This window comes from Cryptomeria japonica, chromosome 7, assembly GCF_030272615.1.
Source record: "Cryptomeria japonica chromosome 7, Sugi_1.0, whole genome shotgun sequence".
NCBI lineage: Eukaryota > Viridiplantae > Streptophyta > Pinopsida > Cupressales > Cupressaceae > Cryptomeria > Cryptomeria japonica.
In genome coordinates this window covers 829,282,107-829,299,820 of record NC_081411.1, presented here as the reverse complement: position 1 = coordinate 829,299,820, position 17,714 = coordinate 829,282,107, and the positions used below count along the sequence as shown (strand labels likewise).

Genomic DNA, 17,714 nt, shown 5'->3' with positions numbered 1-17,714 from the left:
TCTTTTCATTACAAATGCTTATTTTATTTAATTATTATCTGAGCGTGAATTAAAATTTATATATGTACGAAAGCAGAACATACAAGTTGAAGAGTCATGTGCAAGCAAATTTCCTAAAAGAAAGCAAGCAGGCATTATCTTGAATGACATGGAAACAAGCTCATCAGCTGCCTAGAAGAGAGCAATTGGAGAATGGCAGAGGAAAGTGTTTAAGGGTGATAAATAGATAGATAGTATGCAATACAAACAAACAATGTCTGGAGTGTCTGATGTGACGTCTCTAATTTATGTCCGGAGGGACTAACTGGTTTTGGAGTTCCTGCGAAACCTATTGGGCCATGCTTGGAGGAAATCAATGTGTTCATGCAAGGAGCACCTTTTTTCTATTATGAGATTGATACTTTTGCACCAAGGGATATTTGGAAGTCAAAATCCAAAAATTTCTATAGTGTGGAACCAGAGTTGGTAGACTCGAAGTAATTTTCAACTTTCAGAAGACCAAGAGGTTATGTACACAATCTCCTAATAGAAGGGCAATTTCAAGCATTACCTCTCCCCCCCACGACTATTCAGGAAGCACTTCCTTAGATAAAGGACTATTGGCCTCCATGGGATCAAAGAAAAAAATTAAAGCATAGACTCTAGATGATGTGGTGGTGTCCTTCGTGAAGAACTCTGCACTATAATTGAAAATTCAAGAGGGAAACTGCAAGATAGTGAAGACAAATACAATCTTGAAAAGTGGGAAGAATGGATCTTGGTTTGGGTGGGGCCAAGTCAAGTGGCTCCTCTAGAGGTTGACTAGATAGAAATCATATTAGGATTTGAAAAAGATCACACTTGTGGAACTTCATGTGCGAGTGATCGATTGCGGTGTTTGGGTAATGCATTCCAAATAGATACAGTTGCATGCCATCAAGATAAAAGTCTTTAATCAAGACATTACCCATTTGGAATGCAACTGTATCTATTTGGAATTCATTACCCAAACACCACAATCGATCACTCGCACACGAAGTTCCATGAGTGTGATCTTTTTCAAATCCTAATATGATTTCTATCTTGTCAACCTCTAGAGGAGCCACCTGACTTGGCCCCACCCAAACCAAGATCCATTCTTCCCACTTTTCAAGATTGTATTTCTCTTCACTATCTTGCAGTTTCCCTCGTGAATTTTCAATTATAGTGCAGAGTTCTTCACGAAGGACACCACCACATCATCTAGAGTCTATGCTTCAATTTTTTTCTTTGATCCCATGGAGGCCAATAGTCCTTTGTCTGAGGAAGTGCTTCCTGAATAGTCATGGGGGGGAGAGGTAATGCTTGAAATTGCCCTTCAATTGGGAGATTATGTACATAACCTCTTGGTCTTCTGAAAGCTGAAAATTACTTTGAGTCTGCCAACTCTAGTTCCACACTATAGAAATTTTTGGATATTGACTTCCAAATATCCCTCAGTGCAAAAGTATCATTCTCATAATAGAAAAAAGGTGCTCCTTGCATGAACACATTGATTTCCTCCAAGCGTGGCCCAATAGGTTTCGCAGGAACTCCAAAACCAGTTAGTTCCTCCAGACATAAATTAGAGCCATCACATCAGACACTCCAGACATTGTTTGTTTGTATTGCATACTATCTATCTATTTATCACCCTTTAACACTTTCCTCTTCTTTTCTCCAATTGCTCTCTTCTAGGTAGCTGATGAGCTTGTTTCTATGTCATTCAAGATAATGCCTGCTTGCTTTCTTTTAGGAAATTTTCTTGCACATGACTCTAAAGCTTGTATGTTCTACTTTCGTACAAGTATAAATTTTAATTCACACTCAGATAATAATTAAATTAAATAAGCATTTGTAAAGAAAAAAATTAGTCATTCGATGTTACATATTATCTGATGGAAAGATCCTAGACAATTCTTGGAGAAAGGAAACATCATTGATAATCATTTTTTGCAAATAACACTGAAACAAATAAATTAAAATGTTTAATGCAATTTTTAAAAATAGAACTCGTTCAATGCTTTCATTCACCGACGGCAAAGCCGTTTGACCCACATCATCTCTCGCTGTCGAAATTCCGATGACAACTAAAGGAACGTCCGACGAGGATGCTGTATATCCAACATCACTGCCATGTCAGACGGTTGTCGAGGAGCAATCATAACATCCGTCGGAAATCCAACAGAAATGGCATCGTCGGAAATTCCGACGATAAGTTTTCGACGGTAAAGTTTGTTGGAAGACCGACATTTGATCGTCGCAAATCCAACAATTAGCAGTCGGAAATTAGGCCCAAATGTACTAGTGTCTCTAGGGTATTTTGGTAGGAATTACATGTACTTAGCATGATGTAGATCAAATCTATAGAAATGTGATCCTTTATTGAACTCTAAATGAATTCATCTTACTAGGTCAAAGGATTTTTATCCTCAACTTGTAGACTAAAGGGTCTTCATCCTCTAGTTCTCTACAAATTTAAAGGTTTTTGTCCTTAGGTCTAACACTTTGAACAACATGTGATCTAAGTGATTTTTTGGGTTTCAATAAAGAAAAATAGGCTAAAATTTCTAGGAACACATCCAAATTTTGATAATATGAAAATCCATGATCAAAATGAGTGTTCTCTCAAAACAATGATTTAGAGTTACAATGACCAAGGGGCTAGGATTGCAACCACCAAAAAAAATGAAGCACATGCATCTTCCCCTTCCAATGTTATAGAAACATGATAATTTATGACCAAAATAATAAATATAATATTTTTCTTGGGAAAGAAAATACCTTCTAGAATTATTTATGTGAAAAGTATACATTAACAACATCTTGAGTTATGGAGGGATAGGTAGAAATTAACTATGAAAATGGTGGTAATGTTAAGGTTTAGGAGTTGGGGATATAGTAAAACTCATACCAATGTTTGGGATTCAAGGAGTTTATGTTTGATCAGTAGGTATGTTACTAGGATAGAGAGTTCAATACTTTGAAGGAAAACAAGGTGAAAGGCAGATGATGGACGAAAAGTATGTAAAGGATGGAGTCTAATGATCGACAAGAGGAAGTGAAAGTATAAGTTGGAGGAAAGGTACAATGATAGGGAGAAGTTTGAAGCCTTTGAAAGGAAAAGGGAAGGAGTAAGATTTGAAAGGAAAAGGGAAGGAGTAAGGTTTGAAAGGAAGGTATGCTAATATGAATTTTTTTGAAAATTTGATTGAAATCTTGTATGCATAAGTTTGGACATGAAAACCATAATACCTAAATAACCTAAGACCAATATGGTTGGGATTGATTAGGTGTATGATATAAAAAATAAAAGGGAAAAATACATTTGGTTCTAACATGAATTCATTGAAAATGGGACATTATAGAGTCAAATTTGATTCCCAATCCCCCTATTTCTAAATTTGGGTCTAGATGAAAAGTGTGGCCTTGAGTGCATAGTTTAGGATTGCAAGTGTAACCTTGACCCCTATTTCTAAAATTCAAGCTAACTTTACCTCATATGGAAATTACTTGTTAAATTAAGCATTAAATATAATCAAATTTGAACCCTAAGGTATTATATAAAAGGTTAATTCCTTGATTCATTTAATCATCTAAGAATTCTCAAACACTGAAGGATCCAAGAGTCTTTACAAAGTATTATAGATAAATTATTGCATCAACATTTGCTTTCATGTAAGGACCAATACATAGGCATCTACATTCTATATGACATGTCTTCAAACTTTTCAATTGTCTTAAATTGGTTTAACATTGATTGATTGCAATTGAGGTAAAACATAAATTCCTCTATTTGATAAAAATATCTACTAGTGTTTTTTAAGACCTCCAATTCTAGATATTTAAAAGGGGTCATCATGACATTGCTATTAAGATTCAACTGTGTGGTTTTTGAGTCAAACTCATTGACCCATGTTTTATGATTAGTGGTTCACAAGAATCCATCTCTCATGAGAATGAATGGCCCACTTAGGACTCATTACATCTAGGTGATGCTCACAAAGGTGAAGCATAGGGCATTCTCGAGAGGTCACCCATCCCAATACTACTCTAGCTCAAGAGTTCTTAACCACAAAGTTTAATTGGTTTAACCTTGGAGGAAACTTTGTGGTTAAGTTCGCTTGAGTTGGAGTAATAGTGGGATGGGTGACCTTATAGGAATGCCCTGTGAGCATCACCTAGATGCAATGAGTGCTAAGTGGTCCATCCATTCTCATGAGAGATGAGTTCTTGTGAACCATTACTCATTAAACATGGGTCAATGAGTTTGACTCAAAAACTACACAATTTAATCCTAATAGCAATATCATAATTTAAATTGTTGTGGAAAATATCTCCTACTTACTAAGCGAGTTCATGTTCTTAAAGGGTGAAGATCCAATATATGAGGCTGCAACTTCAAGTTCAAGGCCACACATCAAATTTAGGGTGCATAACACATTTTCTAGTCTGATATAGCTTGATTGGTATAAATATGATTGGATTTATAAGATGAATCATAATGCATATGCTATAAATTATATTGTTGCAATACATGAATGGATTAGGATCACCTTGAACTGTCACTTCAACTCCATTGTATGGAAATTTGATGCACTGATGATAAGTTGAAGGAACTGCTCTCATTTCATGAATCCATGGATGTCCCAAAAGTATGTTATATGTGAGATCTAAATCAAGGACTTGACAAACCACATCCTTCGTTATTGGCCTAAATCCCAAAAGTAAAGTGACTGTTCCCTTAGATGAGCGTTCTTCATCATCATATTCTTTTGTTGTTATATATATATCTTAACTCAACTCAATTATCTAGAGTTATATATTGTTCATCACTATTTAATTAATTTATAATACAAGTTTAGTGTATGTGATTTTATGCTATGGTAAAATTTGCATAGCCATACATATCATTTCTCATTTAGTTTTTTTCTCTATTTGGAGGGGAATGCTTTGATATATAGACATATTGATAGATGACATATTCTTATGTACAGTCGAACTCCTTTCCCTATGCTATCCATATACCTTAATATATTATCTCTTTCTATTCCCACCACCTAGCTCCCTTTCATATGCTCATGCACCCTTATACATTTTCCCTATTCACTTATACATTGCTCTCAATGCTCGCACCTATTCCCATGCACACACGATCCATTGTAATTGAGACCTTTTATGTCCTAAGCCTAGTGCATAATTGTGGAATCATCCTTACAGTCATGGACTTGTCCCACCCTAATTAAATATTTTAATTCAAAATTGACTAACTTCCCTCCTTTACCCTTCTTGCCTAGGGCTAACAAATAATTTTTTGCATTCTGATGATATGTTCTTATATTTAAAGGAATTCAATGAACTCACTCTAATCACTTATAAATCAAACAATAATTTGAATATCATGCACAATTGATGCTCTAAAAGGAATCCAACTCTAAACAATCATTTTAGAAGCATTCACATGGTTGAAAATTGTTGTTTTTGATATTATTGAATTTTTAAGGATTTATCTAGGTAAAAGCTCGTGATGAGGCAATATCAATCCTATTAAGATATTTTTTAAGGTCACCACTCCACAAATACTAAGAAGCATCTTGAACATCAAAGTACATAAGATGAAGTGAAGAAAAACAATGTGAAGATAACATAAGATAAGTTCACGAATACATGCCATGATTGTAGTCATAGAGTTGTCCTTAAAGTTAGGCTCATCCTTACACAAATAGATCTAAATATTATATTTCATAGACAATTCACTAGTCTATATTTACTATTTCAAATTATAAAACAAATCAATTTTATAAATAAACAGTATTTATTCCATCCTTCTATTATCAAACTAATTATATTTATTCCCCATATTCAATTATTCCAAATTATCAATATTTAATTATATTTTTAAAACCAACCTAAATAACAATTAGAAAACATTGTACGGATTCTTATCCTCTCATTTGTTCTTCTTGTTTATTAGCATGTTAGAAACTTTCAATTTTCAATTTTTTTAATCACTGTCCATATATTACCCCAAGCAAATTAAAAGGAAATAATAATAAATTGCGTACAACTCATAGTCTGAGCACTACAATCCATAAACCTAATTTACAATCATGTTCTGAGTGTCCCATGGACAAGAAGAAAACAATACGTTTGATCCTCTTTTCAGTTTTTATCCTACCGGTTATCTCCGGGGAGGTACGAAGCGGTACACACACAACCTGCCTGAATGGGACCTACAACCTACCTCCAGCATCAATATGTGGGAAATCGATTAATGAAGTACCTGGCATTGTACTTTCTATTGACCCTGTTTGAAATTACTTTTCCAAATCAAGGGCCTGTCAGAATAGCAGAAGTGCCAATGAAAGACATTGTACGGAAAAATGGAATGCACTTGAGCTCTATGTAATGCACTCAGGCATAGCTTGCTGGATTGAATTGGCACGTTTCATGTTTTCGAAATTTGCGCTACTATAGTGTATAGAATTGCCTACCTCGAGAAAATCGAAGTCGTTGAGGTTTGAAATTGCTTAGGAAGATTTCTTTCACGGGTATCAACTGGGAAGTTTTTCATCTGGGTTTTTTATTTAGAGGTGAAATCTGGTTCTTGTTGAAAGGCTATATTTGGGTTGCGGCAGCGGGGGATTGAAACGTGAATTGAGTGTGTCTGATGAAGAACATGAGGCAGTATCTAAATGAATAATAGGAGGTGGATTTTATCTCTGGTGTCTTAAATCCCAAAGGAGAGTTTAGGTTGGGTTCACACATTGCTTTGGAATTAGGAAACCTTCAAGCGCTGGTATATGATTTCAATCTCTTGAAATGAAGAGAGCGGCTGTTCAGTATAGCTCAATTATGGGTTTGCTGGATGATGAGATACTTTTGACTATTCTCGAGAAACTGCAGGATCCCACAGACAGAAAGTCATGGTGCCTAGTCAGCAAGCATTTTTTCTCTTTGGAAGCGAGGTCTAGGAAGACAGTACAGTTAATGAGATCACAGTTACTACCGAGAATTTTGCAGAGATACAACAAAATTCAGCATTTAGACCTATCCCTTTGCTCCCAGATGACAGATGAAAGTTTAGGGCATGTGGCTCGACTCATTGGGAATCGTTTGCTTTCCATCAACCTCTCAAAGTTGTGGACTTTCACTCACTTTGGTATAGCACAGCTGGTTCAACGTTGTCAATCTTTGGTTGAGGTTGATCTTTCCAATTGTACTGAATTCACAGATTATACAGCTGAAGCTATAGCACATGCCCAGAACTTGAAATCATTGAAGCTAGTGAAATGCAAGCAAATCACTGACATGGGTCTTGGATGCATAGCTGTCGGATGCAACAAGTTGCAGACTCTGAATCTTAAGTGGTGTGTAGGGGTTACAGACCTTGGAGTTGAGCTGGTTGCTGTCAAATGCAAGGAGCTGCGGAATCTTGATCTTTCTTACTTACAGGTATGAATCTGATTTAAGCTTTGCTATCAATCCCGTCTCTTTTTTTTTCTGCATTTATGAGTAGGTCTTGTCGTCAAGGCAAAATTAAGGTTTTTGGTTCTGTTATGACACATTGTGCCTTGAAAATGGCAATTCTCCCCTTTTCAATAATGTGTGGTTGTTGAAGATGAAACTTTTAATACAGATAGGGAAAGTTCTAAGTAATCATACATCAGTACAGAATCTAGAAACTATGAATCTTGGCTAATATTTTCCAATATGATTTCTCATATTTTTTAATTCGGTGAAAATGAAAACTATATCTCGGTTTCTATAAAGATTACCTAGTTTGTGTGTTACCTAGTTTGATGATTAAAACTTGCACAATATCAAATCCAGAAGCTGTTTACTTCAGAATAAAATCTTGAAGGAATATTTTTTAAATAAAAATTGAGTTCTGTCTTCAGTTTCAATTTACAATAAAAAAAGTTCAACTCACCAGTAATGGCCACTGAAATTCTCCCGATGCAAGGCAATCAAAGTTCACTAGACATGAGAATTTTTAAATATGCATATATTCTAGAAGGCTTGGTCTTTAAATAGCGTTTTCTTCTAACCAATGTTTCAGTTAGGCATTATTTGGTAGCAGGCTGCTATTGCTTAAGCCGCACATTTAATCCATATGCAATATACTACACACAATCACACATATATGCCTTTGCATATAACAAGGAGAAATGTTCATAGAATGCCCATGATTCCATACATCTTAAACAATGTTTGAATACATTCAGTTAGTCTAAACATAGTCATACCATTTCTTTTTTCTCCTTCCAATTAAGTCATGTTGGTATGATTCTCCATCACTGCTAAATATTTAGATTTAAGCGTTGGAGTTTAAGTTTGTTTCGTACATAGTAATGAATTCTTAGATGGCATTTTCATATCAGGATCTGATTATTTGCAGTGATCGAATTATAATGGTGAGAAGTCTTGAGTCATGCTAATTGTTCTCATAAACACAGTATATAGAAATTGTTACCTTGATATAATTCAAGGAATGCAAATTTCTACTAGTTTCATGCATTTTGAATTAAGCCCAAAATTTAGTACAACTGAAATGTGATTGAATTTATCATGCTCAAATTGGTTCCCTGCAAATGTGATTGAATTTATCATACTCAAATTGGATCTCTGCAAATGTGACTGAATTTATCATGCTCAAATTGGATCCCTGCATGCTGAAAGAGTTTTTTTGCTGCAGATAACCAACAAATGTCTTGAATCTCTTACACGTCTATGTCATCTTGAGAACTTAGCATTGGTTGGATGTGTTAGTGTGGGCGATAAAGGCCTTATTTATCTGAAGAACAAATCTTTACAGGTATGTAAAATTAATAAGCAATGATCCTTATTACAATTCTAAAGCTAATGGCAATGGATAATAGTAAAATAAGTTTCATATAATTCAATTTTAGGATTTGAAATTCATATGTTATTTTTTCGCAACATGGTGTGTGAGTGTGGCTGCAAGTGTGTATGTGTGAGTTTGTGTGCTTGTGGATGTGCTACACATACATACAACACGAATAGGTATGTATGTGTATATATTATATGTACATATATGTATAGTTATTCATATAACATACGCATACATGTATATAGGTATACGTTCATGTTGTGTGTATATGTATATGAAAATACCTTGAATGTCACTTGAACTATTATTAGGCCTGCTTTCCTTGGATAAGCCTGAATATCATTGGCCTCATGGATTCATTTTGTGATTTTTGATCTCTACTTCAACGGCCTCATTCTCTCTCATACAGTGAACAAATGGGGTGCATTTTTTTTTGTTCTGCTTATTTTTCTGATGTTGACATAGTGGTGAAATCAGTGTTGGGTAATTTAGGCTCAAATCTCTTGTTGATTCTCTGATTCTGCAGATTGTGTGCCCAACATGTATACTTGAAAATCAAGTTCTGATGGTGAGTTCTCTAGATCCCTATGTGGATGCTGATTCCCTGTAGTAAGTTCCTGCTACTGAGGGTTTCTGTTCCTGGATTGCTCAATGCATGCCTGTAGATTGAAGTTTGCCTCTATTATCTTCAAGGTGTTGTTTTTTTATAAATGTTGATTCTTTGCATACATGGAATCAATTGAATGTGTTACACGATAGGCAAAATGTTTTAATTTTTACATATTATAATTGATCCATTTTGGATCAGTTTCACTCCCCATTTGACCCCAACTGACCTTTTCTCTTTTCCTTAAGTTTTCATGCTTGATTATGTTGCAAAGATATATTTTATATTGAGAATTGAGGTGATTTCTCTCAGTGATTTCATTACTGTACTTGATGACTAGCTGGTTTGCTCATCTCAGTTCCCAACATGTCCACTCCTGATTCATCCTTCTTTTAGACCTCCAGGGCCTTGAGGAACATTGGATTCTACCCATTTACTGGTACTTTAATTGAACCCTATGACATATTTATGATCAATGTCTCAGACTTGATCTTCAACAAGAGAGGTAAGCTTGCCTTTCTGGACAAGTTCATTTTTCCTCCACGGCTTTATTCACATAGACTACTAGGCTATTGACTAGTTTGTCAAATTGTTGAAACTTGTCAGAAGTCTATCTGGAAATCTTGATTGCTTCACTCTTAGTTTGGAAGTAGATCAGTGCAGTTTCAACCTACTTGAGTAGCTTTGGGTAACCCTCATCCTAGTAAATAGCTACCTGCTGCTTTAATTGGAGGTGCCTAGGTGTCTTCGGTGACTGTGGGCTTCTTGATCTAGACTCATTGTGATCTTTGCTTGATGTTAGCACCAAATTTTAGTTTTATTACTTTGTCTTATTTTCTTGTTTGTTTGGTTACTCGGGAGTGAGTTCCTCTTTTACAAATTACAATGCGCTGTCTTTGCCTTTATCTCTGTCTCAGCTCCTCCTTGTGCTGGATATTTCCTTCAGACAAGTATTCCGGCATGTAAACTGCATATATGCTGGACCATAACTCAAAATGGTTGAAGATCTCTTGCCCATGGCACTTGATTGTTTGTTCTGTGCTCCATCCAACTTTCTTGTCCTTGGTGGGGATTTAAAGCTGATCAAAACCTGGGCAGACTGCCTGTTTAAATTTTGTACCTAATGACGATGCTCCAGAACAAAGTGGGCATTGGCAATATGCTTAGACCCTTGAGGATCATATGTTGTGCTCATAACTTCTAAACTCCTGCTATCTTGAGCTGTCATTTTTGCTTCTTTTCCATGCCCTCTGTCTCGAAGTTTGATTTTCTATCCAGCATCCTAGTTAGCCTAGCATGTAAGTAATAAGTGTTAGTGAATGTACTCAACTCCAGTATTATGGAGCAAGTGAATTCTAACCAACAGAGAGTTGCTAGTAGCAAAGAATAGTTACAAGGTATTTATTCGTTGTTTATTACTATCATAAATTGTCAAGATTTGTAATGACAACTTAGTTTTATCTAGTGTGGTTTCAGGACAACAATATTTGGAACATTAAGTATTACGAAGGCTCAATCATGAGTAAACTCATTACGCAGGTTGTAAAGCAAAAATAAAATTTTAGCTTGTAAGTTCTCCAGCCCCCAAGACAGTGTACAATGTAGATCTGCTGTCTTTGTCCCCATTTTTGGTATTTCTTGTACTAATAGTCTTTTCATACAATTTTGGCCCAGATTTTGGAAGATCTGTGGCTGTCACATGTACTATTTTATGGAAGGTGGTTAACATATCTACTTTTGTTCTTGCTTTTAAAAAAATCAACTAAATGTACAGTTTAATTATTTTTATTAGATTTGCATATGTGTTCAGTAAGGATTTGTCTCTGCTTGGTCACTAATCCAATGATATATATCATAAGAATCTGGCCAAACATTTGGATCCTAAAATGTCTTATCTGCTGTGACATGTTGCTTGTTCACTGTCATAGGGACTGGATGTTTCAAAGTGTCGAAATATCAGCTCTACTGGAATAATTAACCTTGCAAGTGTTTCCCCAGAGTTGCGCCAACTTACTCTTGCCTATTGCATACCAGTAAGTATTAAAGCTTTGGTAAAGATTAACTTATTTGATTGTCAAAGTATTGAAGTACATAAGTTTAGTTCATGTTGTATTCATTGTTTTATGGTTTAATAATCTATTTCTTTGTATTATGCAGATTACAAGTGATCTTGCAAACTCCCAAACTTTTGACAGACTGCAAATAGTCAAATTTGACGGTTGTAAAATTTCCAGCACTGCACTAGCGTCTGTTGGTAGAAGCTGCAAATATTTGAGGGAATTGAGCTTAAGCAAGTGTATTGGAGTCACAGATGAAGAATTGAAAGGATTTTTGACATACTGTAGAGAGCTGAACAAGTTAGATCTTACATGCTGCTGTGATCTAACTGATGTTGCTTTATCAGCTGTTGCTATGTCATGCAGATATCTTTCATCTCTTAAGATCGAATCTTGTCACTTAGTTACAGAAAAGAGTTTGACAATGTTAGGGGAGGGGTGTCCTTTTCTGGAAGAGCTTGACCTTACTGACTGCAGCATAAACAACACAGGTTCCATACTTCACTTAGATTTAAAAAGGAAGATAGTTTTGAGAGGGGTGATTTTGATAGTAATGGGTTTTTGGTCCGTTCTTTCATCATCTTTTACAATTTGTATATTTACAATACCTATTCATGCAGGATTGGAATCCCTTTCTAGGTGCTCTGAATTGATCACTTTGAAGCTAGGATTCTGCCCAAATATATCTGATGAGGGGATCATCCAAATAGGAGCTTGTTGCTCAAATCTCCAAGAACTTGATCTATACAGGTGCTTTCATAAATTAAGAATGCCTTTAGCATCCTCGTATAATGTTCCTAGGAAATGAAAATGTTGAGAATGTTCATTGAAAGTTGCTATTCCCAATTTAAGATGTTTGCAGGATATTAATTGAGATTATATATCCAGATCCACAGGTGTTGGTGATGCTGGGATGGTTGCAATCTCCAATGGGTGCCCAAGGTTAAAGAGCATAAACCTTTCCTACTGCACATGCATTAGTGATGATGCTCTGAAGGCTATCTCACGACTGCGTAAACTTCATAACCTTGAAATCCGAGGTTGTTCTGGTGTTTCATCTGCTGGTCTTTCAGCAATTGCTTTAGGATGCAAGCGCATTGCTGAATTAGATATCAAAAGGTGCTACCGTGTTGATGATGCAGGGATATTAGCAATAGCTGATTCATGTCAGAATTTGCGGCAGGTAATTATATCTTGCAATGCAACTTTTTGATTCATGTTCCCCTGCATATCTTAATTGGAATCTCTGATATTTCTGTTGATAAATCTTTCAAATTGTGAAACTTTTTTATTCATGTTCTCCAGCATATGCTACATTAAAATCTCTGGCATTTCTGCAGATAAACTTTTCATATTGTGTAACATTTTGAATCGTGTTCCTCTGCACCTTATCTTACATCGGAATCTGTGGTGTTTCTGCAGGTAAATTTTTCATATTGTCCAGTCTCAGATGTTGGATTATCAGCAGTGGCAAGCCTTACTTGCTTACAGAACATGAAGCTGGTTCATTTGAGGAATGTAACTGTCAATGGTTTTGTTTCTACTCTGTTGGCTTGTGAGAGTTTAAAGAAATTAAAGCTTCTTGAATGCTTAAAGTTTAAATTACCACGTGCTCTAATTAAGCGCTTAGAAGCCCATGGATGCACTATTCGCTGGATGGATAAACCTTTTGTAATGTAACATCATCATGACGTGCTTTTCCAAATTCCAACCATCCACTGTTTTTGATAAAGAGTATATAGGGGAAGAGTACCAGTAGTTGAGCACCCTAACTTCGTGCTTCTCAAAATCTTACCTGGGAATTTCAAATCACTCCCAATTTAACTAAGCTTTCAGCATCACATCATCAAGTATGGTGCCACATCAGCATGCTTTTTGCCAAGGTGTCCAAAACAGCCCCTCCCAAAAGTGAGACCAATAGGCGTGCAAAAGAGGCCCCAATAGTTATGCAGCTGATATGGCATCACCTGATTGGTTACTTTTTACAATATTAGTACATTTCCTAACAACTATTGGTACATTTCTTAACAGAAATTGATATTTTGTGTTTCAAAAAATAGGTTTTATTTGTTCAATTTTTGGAACAAAAGGTATCAGCGACCCTCACAACAATTGATACATGCTCAACTACTGGTGCTCTTCCCCTATTTCAGAGTTCCTTTTTAACCTTACTATGCCTGACTCAAGGAAATTTGTGCATCTATCAGAAATTTTGTGGCTTTTGATACTTAGACAAATTTTCAGATACAGTGCATCTTCCACACGAATTATGGCAGCCACCAAGGATTCTGTCAGTTTGGTTTTCTTTTCTCGGTTTCTCCTATTGGTGACAAACCAAAATCATTTTCAATTTCTGGAGAATGTTATTGGGGTGTCATATTCTGGTGAAATAAACTATATCTATGTAATTTCCTTTTTCAAGAGTCCCTTTGTAATGTCATTCCTGCAACTGTTTGGTCATGGCAGCTAATTAATAAAAATAATATATTCTTTGATTTCAATACAATTACAAAAACATTTAGGTGGAAATGGACAACGCTGACCAAAGACTATCCATTGAACGGTTTAAAGCTTTTCCTCAATTGAATTGAAATAAAAATGTAATTTCACAAATTACATAGTATTCCAGAGGCTTTTAGAAGACAGTCATGTAAGCATACATCCATGTTTTGTGCCTGGTTCACTAAATAAATCCTACCTCTTGCCCCTTTCCCGCAAACACACGCTCTCACTGTTATTTGTTTCTTTTATTCAGTACTTCCATTGTTGTGAAGTCCTTTTTAAGCACATGCCATCTGAAAGTTCGCTTGAAAAGAAATCTGGTTATGGAATCGACCACAGTGAAGAACATTCTATCCTGAAAGGATGAAAGAAGATAACCCTTTATTCTGCAGTCTGCAGATCAGATCCTCCCTTCCTCAGATGTTATTCTGAACATCTGGAGAAAGCCATTTGTAGAGTTCAAAGTGTTTCAGTCAAAATGCATTAATGTTGTTATGGCATGATGTCATGACCAAAATACAAGGACACAATCTATCACAATAACCATGACACATTTTTTTTTAAGGCAACTACGGGAAGAGCACCAGTAGCCATCATATAGCTAACTTCGCGCACCCACAGATCTTAAACGATACATTAGATTTTGAATTTATTTTTTTGGTTGTCTTTGTATGTGACTTAACTGCTTATAGCTATTGATCTAGCTTCTGGGTAGTAACGATCTGATTTATAGAATACCTAATAACTAATATGTTTATCACTGTAGACAAAAATTTTCTTCAAATTTATCCTCATTTAACTTCAAATTTGCTCCGAGCATCGGGTAGATCCATAATCCGTTTCATCATTTCATTATTATCCATTTCATATTTTCTTTTTCATATATCATAATATATGCACTATTTCATTCTTCATTATATTATTATCATTCATGTGATTCATCCACTAAAGCATAGGGGGAGAGGGAGAGATAGGGAGATTGGGAAAAGGAGAGAAGAAGAGAGAGAGAGAGAGGGAGAGGAGGGGAGATGGAGGGAGAGGGAGAGAGGGAGATTAGGAAAAGGAGAGGGGGAGAGGGAGAGAGAGGGAAATTGGGAAAAGGAGAGAGGGAGATTGGGAAAAGGAGAGGGGGAGAGGGAGAGAAAGGGAAATTGGGAAAAGGAGAAGGAGAGGGAGAGGGAGAGGGAGGGAGATTGGGAAAAGGAGAGGGGGAGAGGGAGAGAGAGTTAGAGATACAGAGAGAAGGGGGTAGGGAGGGAGAGAGAGAGAGAGAGAGAGAGAGAGAGAGAGAGAGAGAGAGAGAGAGATTGGGAAAAGGAGAGGGAGAGAGAGAGAGAGTAGGGGGAGAGGGGGTAAGAGAGAGAATAGGAGATAGGAAGATAGGGAGAGAATAGGATAAGGAGAGGGGGAGGGGGAGAGAGAGGGGGAGAGAGAGGATATTGGGAGAGAGGGAGAGGGAGGGCGGAGAGAGAGAGAGAGAGAGAGAGAGAGAGAGAGAGAGAGGGGAGGGAGAGGTGGGAGAAGAAGACGGAGGGGGATAGAAAGAGAGAGAAGGGGGAGAGGGTGAGAATAGGATAGGATAGAGAGAGAGAGGGAGAGAGAGTAGGAGAAGGATGAGAGGGTGAGAGACATGAGGTAGAGAGAGAACAAGAAGGAGAAAAGGGTGAGAGACTCGGCAGAGAGAGAAGTGTGAGGGGGAGAGAGATGAGATAGAATTCAAGGAGGATAATTAGGGCTTAGAATAGACAAATATAGTGATGGGGAAGGAAGATGAGAGAGAGGAAAATAAGGGAGACATGCATGTATACAAACATATATACATATATCTATATTAATATATGTATATATAACTATAGATATGCATATATACATACATAAACACATTATATATGTATGTCTATACATATGTGTAGTAAATGCTATGTTTACAAGCATACATTATTATGTCTTCATAACCCGTATAGGGTTTGTGAAACACAAAATAATGGTTTTAGTTCTACATAACTCGTATGGGTTATGTAGAACTATGAATAGTACTTTTTGGTTTTCAAAACTCGTGCAGGTTATGAAGATATGTGAATAGTACTTTTTGTTTTTCAAAACCCGTGCGGGTTTTGGCTTGGTAAGAAAGTTGGAAAACGACCCTAAGGCTTGCAAGCCCATTTTCCCCCCATTTTTGTCCCTTTACACATTTTTTCATCTTCCAACATGATTTATTGACTTTGTCATCATCAGGTTTACAAATGATCAAGTGGGTATCTCTAAAATTACCACCATAATCTCACACTTCTTCTCAGTTTTTTGACCATATAATTTTTTTTATTTTTGGACAACATTAGCATAGTAAACTTTTATTTTTTTTACCAATGCCTTGACAGTCCTCACAGACATATGTCTACCATTTTTTTTAATAACTTTTGATATACTTGATCAAATTCAAAATAAATTACATATTATTGTTCTACACTAGATTCTATACACTTAAAAAAAAATAAGTTTTCATTTTCAATTATTTTGATGCAAGTTATACCCAGCGCACGAATAGGTACCAAATTTTCAGGATGCGATCACTTCAAAAAATCATAAGAAAAAAATACTCAACAAAAAATTACAAAAAAATACACAACTTATAGATTTCACTCTTATCTATCATCCTACCAAAGGGTTTTGTAAACTAGTAAATCTAACTATATATTTTGTGCAGCACACGAAAACAGCTATGTTATATTTTTCTGAAAAAAACAGAAACAGTTTTTTGTGCGTGAAAGGTTTGACCCTTTTAATCTTATCCAATTTTAAAAAAATTTAGTAGTTTAGAAACTAGATTCAGAGCACTACAATTCTTATTCTTTTCTCAACTCCTAGTTTTTAGTGCACGACCTTCAAATATCTCTTTGAAGTTCAGGTTTACCGGTTTTTAGAAAAAAAGTGACCACTTATACCCCCTTTTTGCTCACCATCTTGGTGCACTTACCCAAGACTTGAAGTGTTGCAATTAACGTTCTTGATCCTTGTCTTTGCTTAGAACATATGGTGTCATTGCCTTGGACGCCTTGTTCTAGTCTAGGAGACCTTGAAGTGCAATGTCTTCCTTGATGAGAGTTTGCTAGAGTCATCCTTCACCTATAAGAGTTGTTCAAATTAGTTTTCTGAAGTGATATTGTATATGCAAATAAAGCTTACCGATCTATACTATGAATTACTAACCTTAGAACTATAAGTCTAAAAGCCTAGGCTGCGTTTCTAGCCCTCAATCGAATATGATCATCTTAAGTTAGTGATAATTCCTCATAAAAGCTCTAAGGTGATAAATAAATAAATAAATAAATTTTTTTTAAAAGCCCTCTTAAATCACAAATTGAACATAGATAAGGCTCGACCCAATTTTAACTTGAGGAAATATACTCTATTTCAGACCTGCAACTTGTTTCCAAGTGAACTGATATATCAATCCAATTGGACTTTTGATGAAATTGCATATTCTTTAAAAAAATCGCCCCTTGGTTGAGGTGCTGGATCTTGCCAAATTGCGGCTAGGCGTCAAAGTTCCTTCCAAATTCGATATTTGCACTCATATTCGCTGATGTTGTCGTGTCTAAATCGACCTCTCTGTAAGACAATTCGTTGTAATCTTTAATGGCAGGTGTGACAATCTATGTTTGAGATTTGCATCACTGGTCTTGGGGATGGATTCACT

The 17,714-nt window shown here is 36.0% G+C and overlaps 1 protein-coding gene across 2 annotated transcripts; it reads left to right on the top strand.

Annotated features, from left to right (window-relative positions):
* Positions 1-6,110: 6,110 nt before the first annotated feature.
* LOC131038988 (F-box/LRR-repeat protein 3) lies at positions 6,111-13,973 on the top strand. 2 transcript variants are annotated; one of them, XM_057971618.2, is made up of 8 exons: positions 6,111-7,452; positions 8,696-8,815; positions 9,378-9,419; positions 11,387-11,491; positions 11,616-12,006; positions 12,136-12,265; positions 12,404-12,698; positions 12,938-13,973. In XM_057971618.2, the coding sequence occupies exons 1-8, from the start codon at positions 6,820-6,822 to the stop codon at positions 13,193-13,195; spliced, it is 1,974 nt and encodes a 657-aa protein (XP_057827601.2). In that variant the 5' UTR covers positions 6,111-6,819; the 3' UTR covers positions 13,196-13,973. The 2 variants fall into 2 exon arrangements, with proteins under 2 accessions (XP_057827601.2, XP_057827602.2); XM_057971619.2 differs by lacking the exon at positions 9,378-9,419.
* The last annotated feature ends 3,741 nt before the right edge of the window (positions 13,974-17,714 follow it).